We start from the raw sequence: 17,562 nt of genomic DNA on the forward strand, positions 1-17,562 counted from the left end.
ATTTGATGAGTTTCAAAGCATTTGAGTACCAAGGTACCACTGTATTAGTATTCATCACTTTGGTGTCCTAGTTTGGTCTACCTCAAAGGGCTGACAGAGTGGGGCTGAACATGAATTGTAGACAGACAGTTCTTCAGGTACAGGACAAGTCATTGACAGCAATTTTATAGACATCTGGCCCCTTAGAGACCCACAACAATGTCAAAAATCCTTGTGCAAGGAGCAGGTTCCAGTTTCACCTCTCATAATAGTCACTGGATCTTCCATCTGGGGTCGGATGAGGTTCACACCAAACACAGTTGCCAGATTCTCCACACTCATCTTGTTGGTGTCAGAACTCTGCTGGACTTCATGCAGGAATCTGTTAGAATTGAAATCAAGAATCCATGTCATCACCTGGATGCACATAAATTGCAAGGGAGGAACAAATAAGAAAGGGATAGAAACTGGGGCAAGAAGCAGAAACCTAACCTAAATCAATATCCCATTATGAACTCTCTAATAGGGCACTTCTCAATGGCAAAATTTCAAACAAAATGGATATGTCTGAATGCTGGAATACATGTTAGAAAATATTTTGTATTGCAACAACTACAGAATTATTCAGCCAGTAGATGGCAGTGTTTAGTTTGCATCTATGGTTATAATCTGTGTTCTGAGGAGAGTTTCCTGTGACAGTTGAAAACAATAAGCAGCAAGGTCCATGGTGACTGTACACTTTATTTGATCTGTATGGCTATGTAACCATCATCTGCTACCAATCTTTATGGCTATATCAGGGGTGTCAAACTCCATTTCATTGAGGGCCGCATCAGCATTGCGGTTGCCCTCAGGGGGCCGGGTGGGTATGGCCAGGGTGGGCGTGGCCTACTGGGTGGGCATGGCTAAAGTGCGTATGGCCTACTGGGTGGGCATGGCCAGCTCTACATCGTTCGCATCAAGGGTGCCTATGGGGGCCTGGGCAGGAGCGGGACAGATCTGAGGGTCTCTGGCAGAAGGAGGGTCTCTGGGCCAGGGCCAAGGCAGTGGGGGCTGTTCCCTCACTGTTTCCAGGATGGCTTCGCGGGCCACATGAAACCACTTTGCGGGCCGGATCCGGCCTTGTGTTTGACATGTCTGGGCTATATAATAATCCTCTGCTACTATTTCTATATAATAAAACAGAATTTCTAATAGGTTATGGGCCCAGTACCCAGAGATGAACCCAGTTTAAACCCAATATAAGCCCAGATTAGAGGAGAAATATAAAATTCAGCACAGAACAGAACAAACCAATCATAACCAGCTACAGCAAATAAGTGCAAGATACAGCAGCAACAACAACAACAACAAAAAGACAGAAAACGGCCAGTAACACAGCTGAAACAAAGATTTCATTTGCGAATCTGACAAACCAGAACTACTAGTCTTGGAAATTCAAGATGAAAATGCTGCTAGTAAGGGAAGGTACATAGAAATGTATAAATGAAACTGACTTAAGGGAATGGGTGGAATATAAGGGAATATACAAAAAGAAAAAGGACTATTTTATAGGGAAATATACAATGGCAAAAAGGACAATTTCATAAGGGAATATACAAATAGAAAAAGAATTATTTTATTGGGAAATACACAAAGAGAAAAGGGACTATTTTATAGGGAAATCGTGGGCGCTCCATCACTGGAGATTTTTAAGAGACTAGATAAACACCTGTCTGAGATGGTCCCTTCCAGCTCTATTCTATTCTATTCTATTCTAGTCTAGTCTAGTCTAGTCTAGTCTATTTTGTAAAAATATACAAAAAGAAAAGGGACTATTTTCCAATAGTAGAGATTAGTTCGGTTGTAATTTTGTAATTTGCAAGACAAGACGATGACTCGTTGGTAGCAGGGGCTCTGAGTCTTAACACAGATGAACTCAGAAAAGTTGAGGTGCTACCTGTTAAAATCGCATTTCTTAAGATCAGCAATTTAGGATCGATTCCAAGAGAAGATCAGAGCCGCAACGTGTTTTGCTCTTTGGTTGAAAACAGCGAAGTTTTTAAAGAAAAACCTACCGGCAGATGTAACTCAGAAGGTTATAGTTGTCCTGGGGTAAACATGCCAGCTGCTTCACTAGCTGTGCGTGACCCTAGAAGAATATTAGGATGGTTTTTAATTGTCACTTGATATGCACCGATGGCTGCCATGAAATTCCACCAAATATTTGTAATTTGCATGTTTTCTCTTGGAGAAATACACCTTGGCTCATACCAGACGAAGAGACGAGCTACATTGCACCGAGTATTGCCTAGGTTTGCAAAGAGGGATCGTTTGGTGTAGTCGTGCAATGTTTCTCAGCCTTGGCAACTTTGAGGCCTATGGACTTCAACTCCCAGAATTCCTCAGCCGGCCATGTATGGAGTTCAAGTCCAGATGGCTCAAAGTTGCCAAGTTTGCGAAACCAGGGTGTAGCAACTAAGCAACTAGAAACCAGGAAATCAGTCTTGCCTTGGGCACAAAGTCAGCTGGGTGACCTTGTCCGGTCGGTCTTTCTCTCTCAGCCCCAGGAAGAAGAAGGTCAGGGCAAACCACTTCTGGAAAACCTTGCCAAGAAAACTGCAAGGTCTTGTCCAGGCAAAACAAAACAAAAACTCCAAAGCCAAAAAGTTGTACAAGTGGTCCTTGACTTACAGCCACTCATTTAATGACCATTCGAAGTTAAAACCACAATGGAAAAAGTGACTTATGACCGTTTTTCACACTTATTGCAGCATCCCCATGATCATGTGATCAAAATTTGGGACACTTGGCAACTGACAAGTATTTATGACGGTTGCAGTTTCCCAGGATCACGTAATCACCTTTTGCAATCTTCTGGCAAGCAAAGTCAGTGAGGAAGCCAGTTAACAACCATGCTACTAACTTAAGAACTGGAAGGGATTCACTTCACTGGCAAGTGATTCTTTCTGGCAAGAAAGATCATAAAATGGGGCAAAACTCTCTTAACGACTGTCTTGCTTAGCGATGGAAGTTTTGGGCTCAGTTATGGCTGTAAGTCAAGGACTAGCAGTACAGGTTGTGGGGAGGGGAGAGAAAAACTATGCACCCTCTCCTGAATTTCCATGGTTCTTGATCTCTTTGCCAAGTTTAGCCTTTTCCACCTTGAAATATCTTCATGTTTTTCAAAATATTTGCAGCTCAAGGATGGAAGGAGAAACAATTAACCAGTGGAACAACCGGCCTCCAGAAGCTGTGAATGCTCCAACACTGGAAGTTTTTAAGAAGAGACTGGACAGCCATTTGTCTGAAATGGTATAGGGTTTCCTGCCTTAGCAGGGGGTTGGACTAGATGACCTCCAAGGTCCCTTCCTATTATTGTTGTTGTTATTTAATTATTAAAACAGCAATCAGTCAGGGTGTTGCTGGAAAGTAGACATTGTTTAAACACTAAAATGCCTAATTTATTTAAATTAAAGGTAAAGGTTCCCCCGCACATGCGTGCTAGTCGTTTCTGACTCTAGGGGCCGGTGCTCATCTCCGTTTCAAAGCCGAAGAGCCAGCACTCGTCCGAGGACGTCTCCGTGGTCATGTGGCCGGCATGACGAGACGCCAAAGGCGCACGGAACGCTGTTACCTTCCCACCGTAGTGGTCCCTATTTTTCTACTTGCATTTTTACGTGCTTTCGAACTGCTAGGTTGGCAGAAGCTGGGATGAGTAACAGGCGCTCGCTCTGCTACGCGGCACTCGGGATTCGACCCGCCAAACTGCCGACCTTCTGATCGACAAGCTCAGCGTCCTAACCCGCTGAGCCACCGCGTCCCTTTTATTTAAATTACTAGGGTTCAACCTGTGGCCAGCTAGGGTGGTGGGGAGATGGACTTTGGCCTCTCTCTTGGACCCCATGGTGGGCCACCCCATGATATTATCAGAGTGGGAGGAACCATTTCAGGAGGATCATCAGTAGCATTTTGAGAAGTACGTGTGATTTCAATACCTTGCCTTCCTCAGACGTTAGAAGCTGACCACACAGGAGAAAATCCTCGTACTGGCTCCAAGGAATGACTGGCTGAGGAAGTTCTCGCAGGTAAAGTTTAAGCAAAGAAGCCACAGTGTGCACATCTGTATCTCTGTAAAAAAAAATAGAATGAGCCAGACATTGCAGGAAGTAACCATTCCATTTTAATCTACAGGTAGTCCTCAACTTATGATCACAATTGAGCCCAAAATTTCTGTGGCTAAGCAACACATTTGTGGTGAGTTTTGCCCCATTTTATGACCTTTCTTTTCACAGTTGTTAAGTGAATCACTGCAGTTGTTACATTAGTAACACGGTTGTTAAGTGAATCCGGCTTCCCCCGTTGACTTTGCTTGTCAGAAGGTCGCAAAAGGAGATCACATGACCCCGGGACGCTGCAACTGTCATACATGTGAGTCAGTTGCCAAGCATCTGAATTCTGATCACGTGACCATGGGGATGTTGCGACAATTGTAAATGTGAAAAATGGTCACAAGTCACTTTTTCCAGTGCTGTTGTAACTTTGAATGGTCAGTAAATGAACCGTTGTAAGTCAAGGACTAACTGTACTTTGGAGCGGTCTCACTTCTAGGATATACAATAGTGGGATGTTTTACCTACACAGGTGGTAGATTCTCACATAATCTAAGTAGAAGAATAAATCCTTTAAAATGTATGGAAGGAACCTTTAATAATAAGTAAATAATACATTTGTTCTCCAAGACTCTCTCAAACCCTGATTCCAAACTATTATGTGAAATTTTCAATTTAAGCAAACATAAAAACAGTGAGCATAAAGCAACAAAATATTTATCCCAAAGCTTTTTCACCTTTGGGATAACTATGACCTGGATGACCGAGAATCTCCATAGACAACAAAATATTTACTTGATTTGCTTGATTTAAAAAAACAGAAAGCCTATCTAAAATTAAAAGAGCAACTCCATGCCTAGGAGTCTATGCCTACTACAGGCTCAACAAATTACGGTTGTTGTTTATTTAAGGGCAGTGTCCATTCCTAGAAAGATCCTTTGTAGAAATGCAATGTTTCTCAACTTTAGCAACTTTAAGATATGTGGATTTGAAGGAGTTGAAGTCCACATATCTTTAAGTTGCTAACACTGAGTAATTCTTCCCCATGGACTGCAACTGCCAACAGTCTTCACTACTTGGAGATCGTAGGATATTAAAACCCACCTTAGTCTGAAGGCTGATTTGGCTAACGGGAACTTCCAGCCCAGCCATTCCCATCTGGGCACCCTCCAAGTTGAAATGGATTGCAACTTTTAGCAGTCTCAACAATGCTGACTGGGGGATTCTGGGAACTGGAAAGCTCATCAGTCTTATCACTGCAAGCTTGAGAAATGCGCCACCTACTGGTCAAATGAGGGTCTCTCGCCAGCATCAAATGCATCCCGCAGTTTCTTCACCAAATTGTCCTGGCCGGGGAGTCGGAAAATGCCCTCTTCAGTCAGTCCATTCTTCCTGATGAATTCTGCACACTTCTCCACCAAGATAGGAACCTGATGCTGTCCAAACCTCTGTTCATACATCATGGTATCCCCCAGCTGTTGTCCAAAGACCACTGGAAGGAAGGAAGGAAGGAAGGAAGGAAGGAAGGAAGGAAGGAAGGAAGGAAGGAAGGAAGGAAGGAAGGAAGGAAGGAAGGAAGGAAGTTTTCAAATACTTTTTCAATTCTGCAGACCAAATCCTTATCTGAAGCCCTGTTAAAAATTTCAAGTATACTAATAGTGAAATAATAAAAGTATGTTGTAAGCTGCCCAGAGCCACTATATCAGTGAGATGGGCAGCATAAAAATTTAATAAATAACTAAATAAAATAAAAAGTTAAATATCACCAAATTCTGGAATCCACTAGTCTATCATCCCTCTGTTGATGCAGCCTAGGACTGCATTGGCTTTTTTGGCAGCTCCATTCCATTCCGTAGCATACCATTCCAGAAACAGGATAAATTGAGGCAGGTGAGCCCACTAAATGTAGAACCCGCATAATCTATTAGGTCAGAAAGGAAAACTAAGCACCAGAGAGTCTGAATGATATTCAGCCCTCTGTCCTTTAATTGCTTGCTGTTGTTCATCTGCCCCACTCTCATCCCATTCTACCTGTGTGATGACCGCTGATGCCCTCCCTAAACAAACATCCATCTGTATTTATTGCTAGATGAAGCAAGCAGCACACAGGCTGGCCCTTACTATGCTGCCCTGATTAAAGTTTGTAATTTTCCAATCCTCTCTTTGTATCAAGCTTATTTAAGAATCAGAGAGTTGCAGAAAATAATTGTCAGGCTTTCCCCCCACATAGCAGGAACAAACCACTGAAGAAGCTCAAAGGAAATCTAAGAATTCAACTAAGTCCCGTTTCCTGAAAAAAAGTTAAAAGTCATTATCAAGCCCTCTTCCAGGTAGGTACTTTTAACCAGGTCCTGCTATTTTATGCAAAACGCATTTCCAAAATCAGCGCATCTGACCCCTTGAGAGAGAGATTGTACTGCGAAGATGCCTTGCCATCCTAAACGTTTGCATGAGATCCTAACTTTCAACCTTTCCCTTGACTTCATCCCTGGAAATTTTTGCCCTAAATTCTTCTCCTGGCAATCCAAGGCAATCCATTGTCTGGCCTGTCCAGTTGGTGTGGATATGATGGACACAGACTAGAATTTATCTGGGTGTACCCTATATAATTCTGGCTGTACGTACCTCCTAAGGGGGAGCCAACCACTCTTCGGAGCAGCTTGACCCATTCTTCCATGTCAGCCTGAGAGTTCGCCATCAGCACAAAGGAGTCTGGTCCAGTTCGAGTTTGCTCTGCTGAGAGCCCTGTAAACAGGGGGAAACAGATGACTTCTAAGATATATTTTGCAGCAGGAAAAAATCCACACAGTGCACTTCCTAAAGAAGGGGCCTAAGTGTTAAGAAAGAGTAAGAGCCAGGACAAGAAGCAACGGATGGAAACTTATCAAGGAGAGATCCAACCTAGAACTAAGGAGACATTTCCTGACAATGGGAACAATGAATGGCTTCCCTTCAGGCATTGCAGGTGTGCTCCATTACTGGGTGGTTTTAAGAAGAGATTGGATAGCCATTTGTCTGGAATGGCATAATGGGGTCTCCTGCTTTAACAGGGGGTTGGACTAGAAGATCTCTGGTGCCCTTTCCAACTCTGTTACCTTGTTATTCTGTTATATGTAAAGGCTCGCCTTTAAGATCTTAAACTTGATCTTAAACAAATATAGACCTTTCAGACGATAGATGAACATTTTAACCATTTAATTAGACATGAGCTTCTAACTGTAAACGAAATATAACAATTTAAACGTGGGGATCTGCCATTTGTTTTAGTCTCATGCATTCTCCTCTCCCCCATCAACCCCCTGTTTGAAATTTCATGACCTTGCTGCATCCTCATATGAGATTAGACAAGACTTAGAGAAATTAAACAATTAATCAGCAGAATAGCTTGCTTTCAGAAATTGTGAGTGATCCATCACTGGATGGTACCCTGAATGGCACAGGATCTCCTGCCTGAGCAGGGGGGTGGGCTAGAAGACCTCCAAGGTCTCTTCCAAACCTTTTATAAGAGTATAATGTATTCTATTTTTAACAGCTTTTTTTTCCTTTTTTGGTTTTCTCTTCTAATAAGTATAAAGTACATGGAGACCTTGGTATTAAGCATAAATTTAAGACAAAAATATTTGTTACGTAGCAAACTAATTTAATGCACTTTGCAATTCTTTATCACAGTTAAACTCATCTATAATACAATATAAGCAACATTATTATTATTGTATAAAAACTCGTTTATTTATCTAGGGTTTGATATTTAGATCATATTTAGCATTTTTATCCATCTACTGAGTCCTTCCCAAGGACCTGGGATAGGCAGATGCTATTTGATGATAGTACGTAAGTCTGGTAATAATAATAATGAAATTGGAAGGGACCTTGGAGGTCATCTAGTCTAACCCCCTATACCATTTCAGACAAATGGCTGTCCAGTCTCTTCTTAAAAACTTCCAGTGTTGGAGCATTCACCACTTCTGGAGGCAGGTTGTTCCACTGGTTAGTTGTTCTAACTGTCAGAAAATTTCTCCTTAGTTCCAGGTTGCTTCTCTCCTTGACTAGTTTCCATCCGTTGCTTCTTGTCCTGCCTTCTGGTGCTTTGGTGAATAGCTTGACTCTCTTTTTTGGGGCAGCCCCTGAGATATTGGAAGGCTGCTATCACGTCCCCCCTCGTCCTTCTCTTCATTAAACTAGACATACCCAATTCCAGCAACCGTTCCTTGTATGTTTTAGTCTCCAGACCTCTAATCATCTTTGTTGCTCTTCTCTGTACTCTTTCTAGAGTCTCAACATCTTTTTTACATCGTGGTGAGCAAAACTGGATGCAGTATTCCAGGTGTGGCCTTACCAAGGCATTGTAAAGTGGTATTTGTACTTCACTTGATCTTGGTTCTATCCCTCTGTTAATGCAGCCTAGCAGTGTGTTGGCTATATTAAAGGTATTAAAAAACCCAACTAAACCCGAAAGTTAAGACCAGAAAACTGAAGAAGCAAGCAAAGGCAAGTCATGCATCAGTTAATGCAGTCAACTAGGAGAGAGGTGTGAGTACTCACGTGAAGTATTAGTACTTTATAAAGCCCTAGTGAGGCCACACCTGGAATACTGCAACCAATTTTGGTCACCATACTACAAAAAAGATGTTGAGACCTTGGAAAAATTTCAAAGAAGAGCAACTAAGATGATCCAAGGCCTGGAGACTAAAGCATATGAAGAAAGGCTGCAGGACTTGGGTTTGGCTAGTCTAAAGAAAAGAAGAAATAGGGGTGACACGATAGCAGCCTTCCAGTATTTGAGGGGCTGCCACAAGGAAGAGGGCGTGAAAGTATTCTTCAAAGCACCAGAGGGCAGGACAAGAAACAATGGTTGGAAACTGTTCAAAAAGAGAAGCAACCTGGAACTAAGGAGAAACTTCCCGACAGTGAGCACAATTAACAAGTGGAACAGAAGTTGCCTCCAGAAGTTGTGGGTGCTCCATCACTGGAGGTTTTTAAGAAGAGACTGGACAGTTTCTTGTCTGAGATGGCATAGGTTCTCCTGCTTGAGCAGGGAGCTGGACTAGAAGACCTCCAAGGTCCCTTCCAGCTCTATTCTATTCTAATTCTTTTCATTTCTGATTTATAACCAGCAACTACTTCTATAATTCCATAGTTTCTCTCTTTCCCAGAGCAAGACAAATGATTGAACCACAAAGCACTTGGTCTCTCACAGCCCTTCAGAAATCTTAGTTATGGCTTAGTAGTTAGTAAACCATGATTTACAGCTGTGTCTTGTGCAAGTCATCAGCTCTGGTTGACATATTAACTTATAGTTAAACAAACCACAACAAACCGTATTATGCAAATGCACACAATTATAATTTGCTGAATTATACACTAAGGACAGAAGTCATTTTTCACTGTTCTGTCATCAAAGAAGGAGAAAGGTTATGTCAGCTGTACTGCTCAGCACAGTTTCCATATGCATGCAATTAATGACGGTTTATCCAAGCATGTGTTTGCTAGTCCATCTGGACTAGTTCAACGTGCAATTCAGTTCCCTGTTACTGACCTGGGATGATTTCAAAGATGAATTTTCCAGCTTCATCAGACCCAGAAGCCACTTCTCTGATGGTGCACCCCTGAAGTTGTAATGAACCCTAAAGCCAAACAGTTGCAAAAGATCAAAAACAGAAGGCTCTCCATTCTTTCACCATACCGTGATCTCTGCTTTTATAAAGTAAATATAATTATATTATACACATAATGCACTGTAAGCATTTCACAATTCACATTCATCTAATAAGCCCAAGAGTATAATGTATTAAATCAATCTTTAAAATGGTTAGATGTTAATATAACACATATAAATCTAGCAACAAATACATAGGATCAGATTTGGAGTATCAGAAGGGACCTAGGATCAGCTAGTCTGACCCTCTGCAATGTACAAGAAACTATTGTTGAAGAAAAAATCTTCATCAGGGTTCAGTCCAAGCCAGGAATAAACAACATGGCGACTGCTTTAGAAAGAAGGTTGCAGTTTATTGAAGAGGAGAGCCAGACAGAAAGATGGTTCTGGAAGAAAAAAGAGAGACCACATGTAATGGGAAGTGGGTTTTATACCCTATTGGGTTTTTGTTTGGAGTTGTTTCCTGTTCGAGGCTTTGTATTTCCTTTGACCTGAGTCTGAATGTGCCCTTTGGCATCTGTGGGGTAATCCTATTATGTCCTGTCCTAGAGTTTGGGTGGGTTATGTAGGTTTTAGGTGTCTTTGTCTTCCTAAGCTTCTAGCTGGAGGCCTCCAACCTTCCTGAATGGATTATCACATCTGCATTTCTACAGAGCTGGTTTCTGCTTGGGGGAGGGAGACTTGGGGCTATTAAGAAAAACTGGGCATGCTTTTCTGCCTCTTTAAGATCCTTTGAGGAAATAAAATATTTTGCCCTTTTAATATTTCCTTCTCCGGGTGGGCTGACTTCCCACACTATTTACAGCTGTGTTTTTCAAATGGCAACTTTTAAAATGAGTGGACTTCATTTCCCAGAATTCCAAGTTTGAAAGACACTAATTTACACCATCCAGTAGATGTGGGCTTCCCATCTTCTTAGAACTCTCTGGAGTTGGAGAACCCACAGCCTCTGTAGACTGACTATTCCCTGTTGGGGCAGATCTTACTGGCAGAAAATCCTTCTTTATATTCAAGTGACGTCTAGATAGCTGCAATCTGCGCTCCTTGTTTCTAACCCTAGATTCCGTGGCCACGGAAAACAAATCGAATTATGGTTACAAATTAAACGCTCATACCTTCAAAACCTCAGTGACTCCCACTGTCTCATTTCACATCTATCCAAACTGATCTGAATTTATAGTTTAGTACTTAGTAAGTTTTTTCTTTCACAAAACCAGAAATAAATATTTCCAGGAGTGGAGCAGGCTAATTAAAAACAGCAAAGGTAACGCAGGGCAGAATACAAAGGAGAAAATGAAGCAATGGCAGCTGGATAGTTTTGCGGAAAGATGTGTGAATGGATTTGTGATGTCCATTTTCCAGCATATAAAGGGACGTCTCATGGAAGAAAGTCAAGATAACACCTTGTATCCATGTGAACATGTAAACATTTGGACACTGCAAGTGTTTGGGGTAGACAAGATGCTTTATGCACTAGGACAGGGGCAGGCAACCTTGGCTCTTTTATGACTCATGGACTTCAACTCCCAGAATTCCTGAGTCAGCTGACTCAGGAATTCTGGGAGTTGAAGTCCATGAGTCATAAAAGAGCCGAGGTTGCCTACCCCTGCAGTAGGAATAGGGCACATGCAAAACTGGGACCACCCTCTCAACTTGTTGGACCATTCCTTGCTGATTTTCTTTTATATCTTTTCAGGGATATGAACAAACTGGGGGCCTGAAAAAATTCTGACTAACATGGATTTCAAACAGTAAGAAAAATCCAGTTCGGTTCACAAATACAAAATTGGAGCAGATGCATTCAGAGGCAGGAAAACTGAACAAATCTCTAGTATAGCCCACAGCTAAAAATGATAGCTTACTTCATCGCTAGTGAAATCCCAAGACTCTTCTGAAAAAAAGAATCAGCCCTTTCTTTCTTTTTTTTGTAATATATTTTATTGATTTTTTAAAAAAAACATAAATCACTTCATAATTGGTGAACAGTGTGTTGTCTGGGTTACATTTGTAAAACAATCACTAACAATTGATTTCTATAATCCATAATCCACATAATAGTTTTAGTTGATTTCCTCTTTTCCCAAAATATCCTCTTTTGTAAACATTGAGTTAATACAATTCTTATTGTTTTGATAGATAACAATTAAATATATATTTTCCCAATACTCCTAAAATAATAATCACATCAATATAATATTTCTGTTCTATCCAATCATCCTGGTTGCCTTATCATAGATCCCGTTACAGTCCTTATTTTAATTTGTTTCTCCCACCAAATTCTAGATATTCTTACCGGTTAAGATTTTCTCAAAAATTAATTACATTTAAGAATTTAACTCTATTTTTCCATATGAACCACCTCACACTTTTACATTTCTTAAGAAATAGATAAAACAGTAGAAAGAAAGAAAAGCAAAAGTAAAGAAGCATTAAAAATAACATACTACCTCTTAGCTAATATGTATTTATTTCCTAAAGGGACGCGGTGGCTCAGTGGGTTAGGACGCTGAGCTTGTCGATCAGAAGGTCGGCAGTTTGGCAGGTCGAATCCCGAGTGCTGCGTAGCAGAGTGAGCGCCTGTTACTCGTCCCAGCTTCTGCCAACCTAGCAGTTCGAAAGCACGTAAAAATGCAAGTAGAAAAACAGGGACCACTACGGTGGGAAGGGAACAGCGTTCCGTGCGCCTTTGGCGTCTAGTCATGCCGGCCACATGACCACGGAGACGTCCTTGGACAAGCGCTGGCTCTTCGGCTTTGAAACGGACATGAGCACCGGCCCCTAGAGTCGGAAACGACTAGCACGCATGTGCGGGGGAACCTTTACCTTTTATCTTTACCATTTATTTCCTACATTTCTTATTCTTTTTAACCATAATTAAAAATGTTTAATCTTTAAACATTCCATTTAATACATCTAGTCATCTAGTCCTTTAACTCTTATTCAAAACATTTTTTATTCATTATAATTTTCTTAAATTCAATCACATTTAAATATCTAAAATATTTCCTTTATCTAAGTCATTTCAACTTTTTTATATTACTCATATCAAGAGAGAACAAAAAAGGGAAAAAAGCATACTATATTATATTTAGAGAATTCATCCCTCTTAGAATGACATATATATTCCAAAACTTTTCTTTTTCTTTAACCATACACAAACAAATGTTTCTTTTTAAAGTATTCTCTCTGGTAAGTCTTTTCTTAGTTTCCACTTTAGTCTATTTCTTTTGCCCAGTGTCTTTCTTAATCAATGTATTTTGCTTATTCAAAAGGTTTTTCTCTATGTTCGTAAATGTTGCTGTAGGTATAAAAAGTAAATCAGGAGAAGTGTCTTTGTACGGGACTTCTGCCTTTCCATGTTTGTTGAAAATCTTTTTCTTTTTCTTTCTCTCCGCTTCTCTTATCATTTCCTTTCTCTCCAACGTTCTTGACATCTCTACAGTCCATTTTATCCGATCTGTTTTCTTGTCCTCAGATTTATTTTGTAGTCTTAAGGGATAAGTTGTTTTTTCCAATTCTTGTGATTTTTTTCCCACTAGGATTAAATCATGTTTCCTTGTTTTGTTCAGTTCCATCTTTAAGTCTCTATTCTCAATTCTATATCCATTTATCTGTTTTATTTGCTCCTTCTCTGTTGTTGTTTTCTGGGAATTTTTTTGTTGTAGAATTAACCTGGAAATAGATTGATTTATATTTTCAAAGTTGTTTTGGATTTCTTTGTGGTTTAAAGTTATTGTTGTCTGAATTAGTTGCAGTATACTATATATTTCCTCCTGTGACGTATTTATGTTTTCTTGATATGTTCTTTCTACATGTCTCTGATCCATGATAGCCAAGAATTTGAGTTTTCCTCTTCCTTTCTTTTCTCTGTAAATAGCTTTAGAGTCCCAATTAGACACATATTTGTAATCCAAATAGTTCAAAAAAGATTTTTTTTCTGAAATTTATAATTCTTTTTGTCTACAGCCCAGATTATTGTCTTTTTTTGTCACAGCTGTTCTTTGTTGTTAAAGCTTTGAAGGTCACAGACATAGATTAGCTTTTCCAAGATTTTGCCAAGTCTTATATTAAAGTCATAGCTGTCATAGTCTTCATCTTAGGTTTCAGGTTTTATATTTATTTCACTTCCATATATTTTGATCCTCCATAAAAAGATTAATTCTCCACTTCCATTAGTATAAGGGTGGGGCAGAAATCCCCCACCTTCCCTTTTGGAAGTATTTTGCTTCCTGGGGATCTTTTCCAGGGAATCAAATATAAAAGAGAAAAGAGAAGATCAAATTCCTCACCTAGTTTCAAGCAGGCTGTTCATAGTTGTGCTGGTTAGTGCTTTTGGACTTCGGTTGCTAGTAGCTTGGGCTGGTCGATGCAATACGGCCAGCCTTTCTCCTGTCAGGTTAGAAGGCTTTCCCCAAGTTGAACGGAATGGCCGCTGCTGTTCCAGAATTGCCGGAGCACCCTTCTTTCATCATCGCCTCTCCGGGGTGACTTAGACCCATTTAGGGTCCCCTGGCAGGGCAAAATTAGCCATGGGGGTGCAGAGAATCTGCAAGCCTGCGACCAGTCGCTATCACACAAAACCGGAAGTCCCAGAATCAGCCCTTTCTATTTAGCCACAAAGGAGCCTGCTCACCCCATGAATCAGACCGGTCATGGAGCAATCTAGGAAGGTGCCTTGTGACTTGACAACAGAGGAAACTCAAGTTCCTTGCAAGCACTTATGCTTTTGATCCTGGATGGACCAGAGCAGGAGGCAAAGCAGCATGGGTTGAGCTACCCTAGCTGTAGGAAACCAGAAACAGGCAGGGTTGGGTGGCGGAGCTGAGAGGTAGGACTGCAGTGGCAAAGCAAGAGCACGGGTGAGCTTCTGAGAAGGGAAATTTACAGACAGGAAGCAGACTGAGGGGGAGGGAGATGGAGGACAGGATGCTCAAGCAGAGCACAGAAGAAGTCCTCCAGCACCATGGGTTAGAGGTGCCAACTGTTGAGCAGACTATGTTCTTCCACACTTGGTTGCTCTCCTGAGACAAGAGGTGGACACACATGGGTCAGGGGAGTAAGGATGGCATCAAGGAATAGCAGCTTTTGAGAAAGGTTCTGGAAATGGGATCTTGCCCTCCATCCAGAAAAATTTATTTATTTGTTTGTTTGTTTGTTTGTTTGTTTGTTTGTTTGTTTGTTTGTTTGTTTGTTTTTGGGACTTATATGCCGCCCTATCTCCCGAAGGACTCAGGGCGGCTAACAACAATAAAATACAATAATACAAAAGTTAAAAAGAAATTAAATTAATGGCCCCAGTAGAATAAATTAAAATTAAAATTAAGTTAAAAATTAAAAACATAATTAAAATCCCTGTCAGTCCAGGTCAGCCTGATGGAAAAGGAGTGTTTTGAGGCCGCGGCGAAAGGACCGGAGATCCGGGGCCATCCGAAGCTCAAGGGGAAGCTGGTTCCATAGGGCTGGCGCTCCCACAGAGAAGGCCCTCCCCTGGGGGTCGCCAGCCAACATTGTCTAGCCGACGGCACCCTGAGGAGGCCCTCTCTGTGTGAGCGCACTGGGCGATGGGAAGTCGTTCCCGGCAGCAGACGGTCCTGCAAGTATCCCGAGCCTAAGCCATGTAGGGCTTTAAAGGTAAGTACCAGCACGCTAAATCTCACCCGGAGGACAACCGGTAACCAATGCAGCTCACGCAGGAGGTTATAGGTCATTAGAGAAGAAAAAGATAAGGATCAGATTAGGATGGTCCTACTAGATTCCAATTGAACTGACCTAATTATTGAAAAATAGTGGTGGCCCAGTGGTTAGAATGCAGTACTGCAGGCTACGTCTGCTGACTGCCGGCTGCCAGCAGTTCGGCAGTTCAATTCTCACTGGCTCAAGGTCGACTCAGCCTTCCATTTTTCCAAGGTCAGTAAAATGAGGACCCATATTGTTGAGGGGCAATACGCTGACTCTGTAAACCTCTTAGAGAGGGCTGTAAAAAGCACTGAGAAGCGGTATATAAGTCTAAGTGCTATTGCTATTGCTACTATGCAAAGATCCAGATTCTTGTAGAGGCAGCAAAGAGTTAGAGATTTCTGTATCTCTTTGTGATCTGCAGCCCAGAGATGCCAGCTTGGTCCTTCTCCTCAGGAAGGAACTTTTCTAGAGATTTCAGGAAAGGGGCCATTTGCAGATTTGTTCATGGAATGAAATAAAGCTACAGATGCATTTTTTTTCAACCAATCACTTATACAACACCACTTAAGCTGCCCTAAGATTTAAAGCCAAATTTTAGCTGCTGTATCATTGCAATTAGGCATTTTATTTGCAACGAGCCCAGGAGCTGCAGAAAAACAGTTTAGGAGCCGCACCCAATGAGGCTGTCCACTCCTCCTACTTGTCTAGCAGTTGAAATATTACAGTTGGACGCACAGACAGCTAGAATGTTTAGATTGAATTTGGTGTTTTTGTCCACCTATTGAGTCTTTCTCAAGGACCCGGAATAGGCAAATGTTGTTATTTAATAACATTAAAATATTGCAGGATATAAGCTGTTCCTAGTAAAGCTGCCTTTTGCAATTGAATAATGGTGATTTTGTCTGCCAATGTTGTTCAAGTGGTGCTCCAGATGTTTTGGAGTTGCACCCAAAGTGCTGCTGCTGCTGATTATTATTATTATTATTATTATTATTATTATTATTATTATTATTATTATTGTTGTTGTTGTTGTTGTTGTTGTTGTTTTGTTGTTGTTGTTGTTGTTATTATTATTATTTATTATTATTATTATTATTATTATTATTATTATTATTATTATTATTATTATTATTATTATTATTATTATTATTATTATTATTATTATTATTATTATTCATTGCACAGTATTGAGACAGGATGTGACAGTTTTATCCATTGAGTCCTTCCCAAATATCTGGGAAACAGCAGGTGCGGTTGTTTGATGGGATCAAAGGTATATAATCCTGCAATCATCCTGAAATTTCTGCTACTTTTTGAATTATTCTTTTTTCCAAGAAAAGAAAAAGATCAGTTTAGAAGTGAAAAAACAATCCAGTTTGTTTCAGATGGAAATACTCCATGTGGAGGAAGCCTTAAATTTCAGGAATAACTTGAAAATATTTTACTGGGATTGTATTAGAATTATTTATAAGTAGTAATCTTCCTTTAAATTCTATCACAATCCTAAAGCAGGGGCACTTCCACATGAATGCATTCCCATGTAATTCTGTGAAGCATAGAAGATGGAAAGGGAGCAGGCACTTAAACCCCTATAAAATATACAAAGGTTTTCAAATAGTGTCCAAAGCACCACATTCCTTTTCAATTTCACTGTTATCATCTGAAATTGAAGAAAAATACAACAAATCTCTAAGTAGTTGAACAGAAGGGAAGCTTAACTATCAGTTACAATGATGGATACTTTGTTGACTCAAAGATACTGCTATGTTTGTAAGCCGCCCTGAGTCTTCGGAGAAGGGCGGGATATAAATGGAATTAAAATAAAAAAAATAAATAAATTTTTAAATGAAAATAAATGTTAAATTTGCCAATTATTAATATGCATGCTGCATTGGCAGAACTCACAAGCATAATACTCAAATAAATTGAAACTATGAAACGACACTCATGGTCTCTGGGCAGCTTCATCACATCTGTTAACAATGGGCATCACTGATTTCCATAGTTTAGGGGGGAGGGTCTCATTGAATTTGATATCTAATGCCCTATATTTCTGTATTGCTAACATTTTTCAGCATCAGTTTTCGTTGAATGGTTGGGTAAACCCGGTAGGATCTTCACAGAGTGGCTCTTTAGAAAGAGGTACAGATCTTGTCT

At 40.6% G+C, this 17,562-nt stretch overlaps 1 protein-coding gene across 3 annotated transcripts in view; it reads right to left on the reverse strand.

Annotated features, from left to right (window-relative positions):
* ARHGAP25 (Rho GTPase activating protein 25) overlaps nucleotides 1-17,562 on the reverse strand; it is a 44,859-nt gene that overhangs the window by 5,969 nt on the left and 21,328 nt on the right. For all 3 annotated transcript variants that reach the window (XM_081333848.1, XM_081333847.1, XM_081333846.1), the window contains 6 exons: nucleotides 9,607-9,694; nucleotides 6,696-6,815; nucleotides 5,355-5,562; nucleotides 3,957-4,089; nucleotides 2,037-2,110; nucleotides 240-361 (listed from right to left, as the gene is read on the reverse strand). In XM_081333848.1, the coding sequence (XP_081189974.1) occupies nucleotides 240-361; nucleotides 2,037-2,110; nucleotides 3,957-4,089; nucleotides 5,355-5,562; nucleotides 6,696-6,815; nucleotides 9,607-9,694 (745 nt within the window). The remainder of the gene's footprint in view (nucleotides 1-239; nucleotides 362-2,036; nucleotides 2,111-3,956; nucleotides 4,090-5,354; nucleotides 5,563-6,695; nucleotides 6,816-9,606; nucleotides 9,695-17,562) is intronic.

This window comes from Vipera berus, assembly GCF_964194415.1.
Source record: "Vipera berus genome assembly, chromosome: 8".
NCBI lineage: Eukaryota > Metazoa > Chordata > Lepidosauria > Squamata > Viperidae > Vipera > Vipera berus.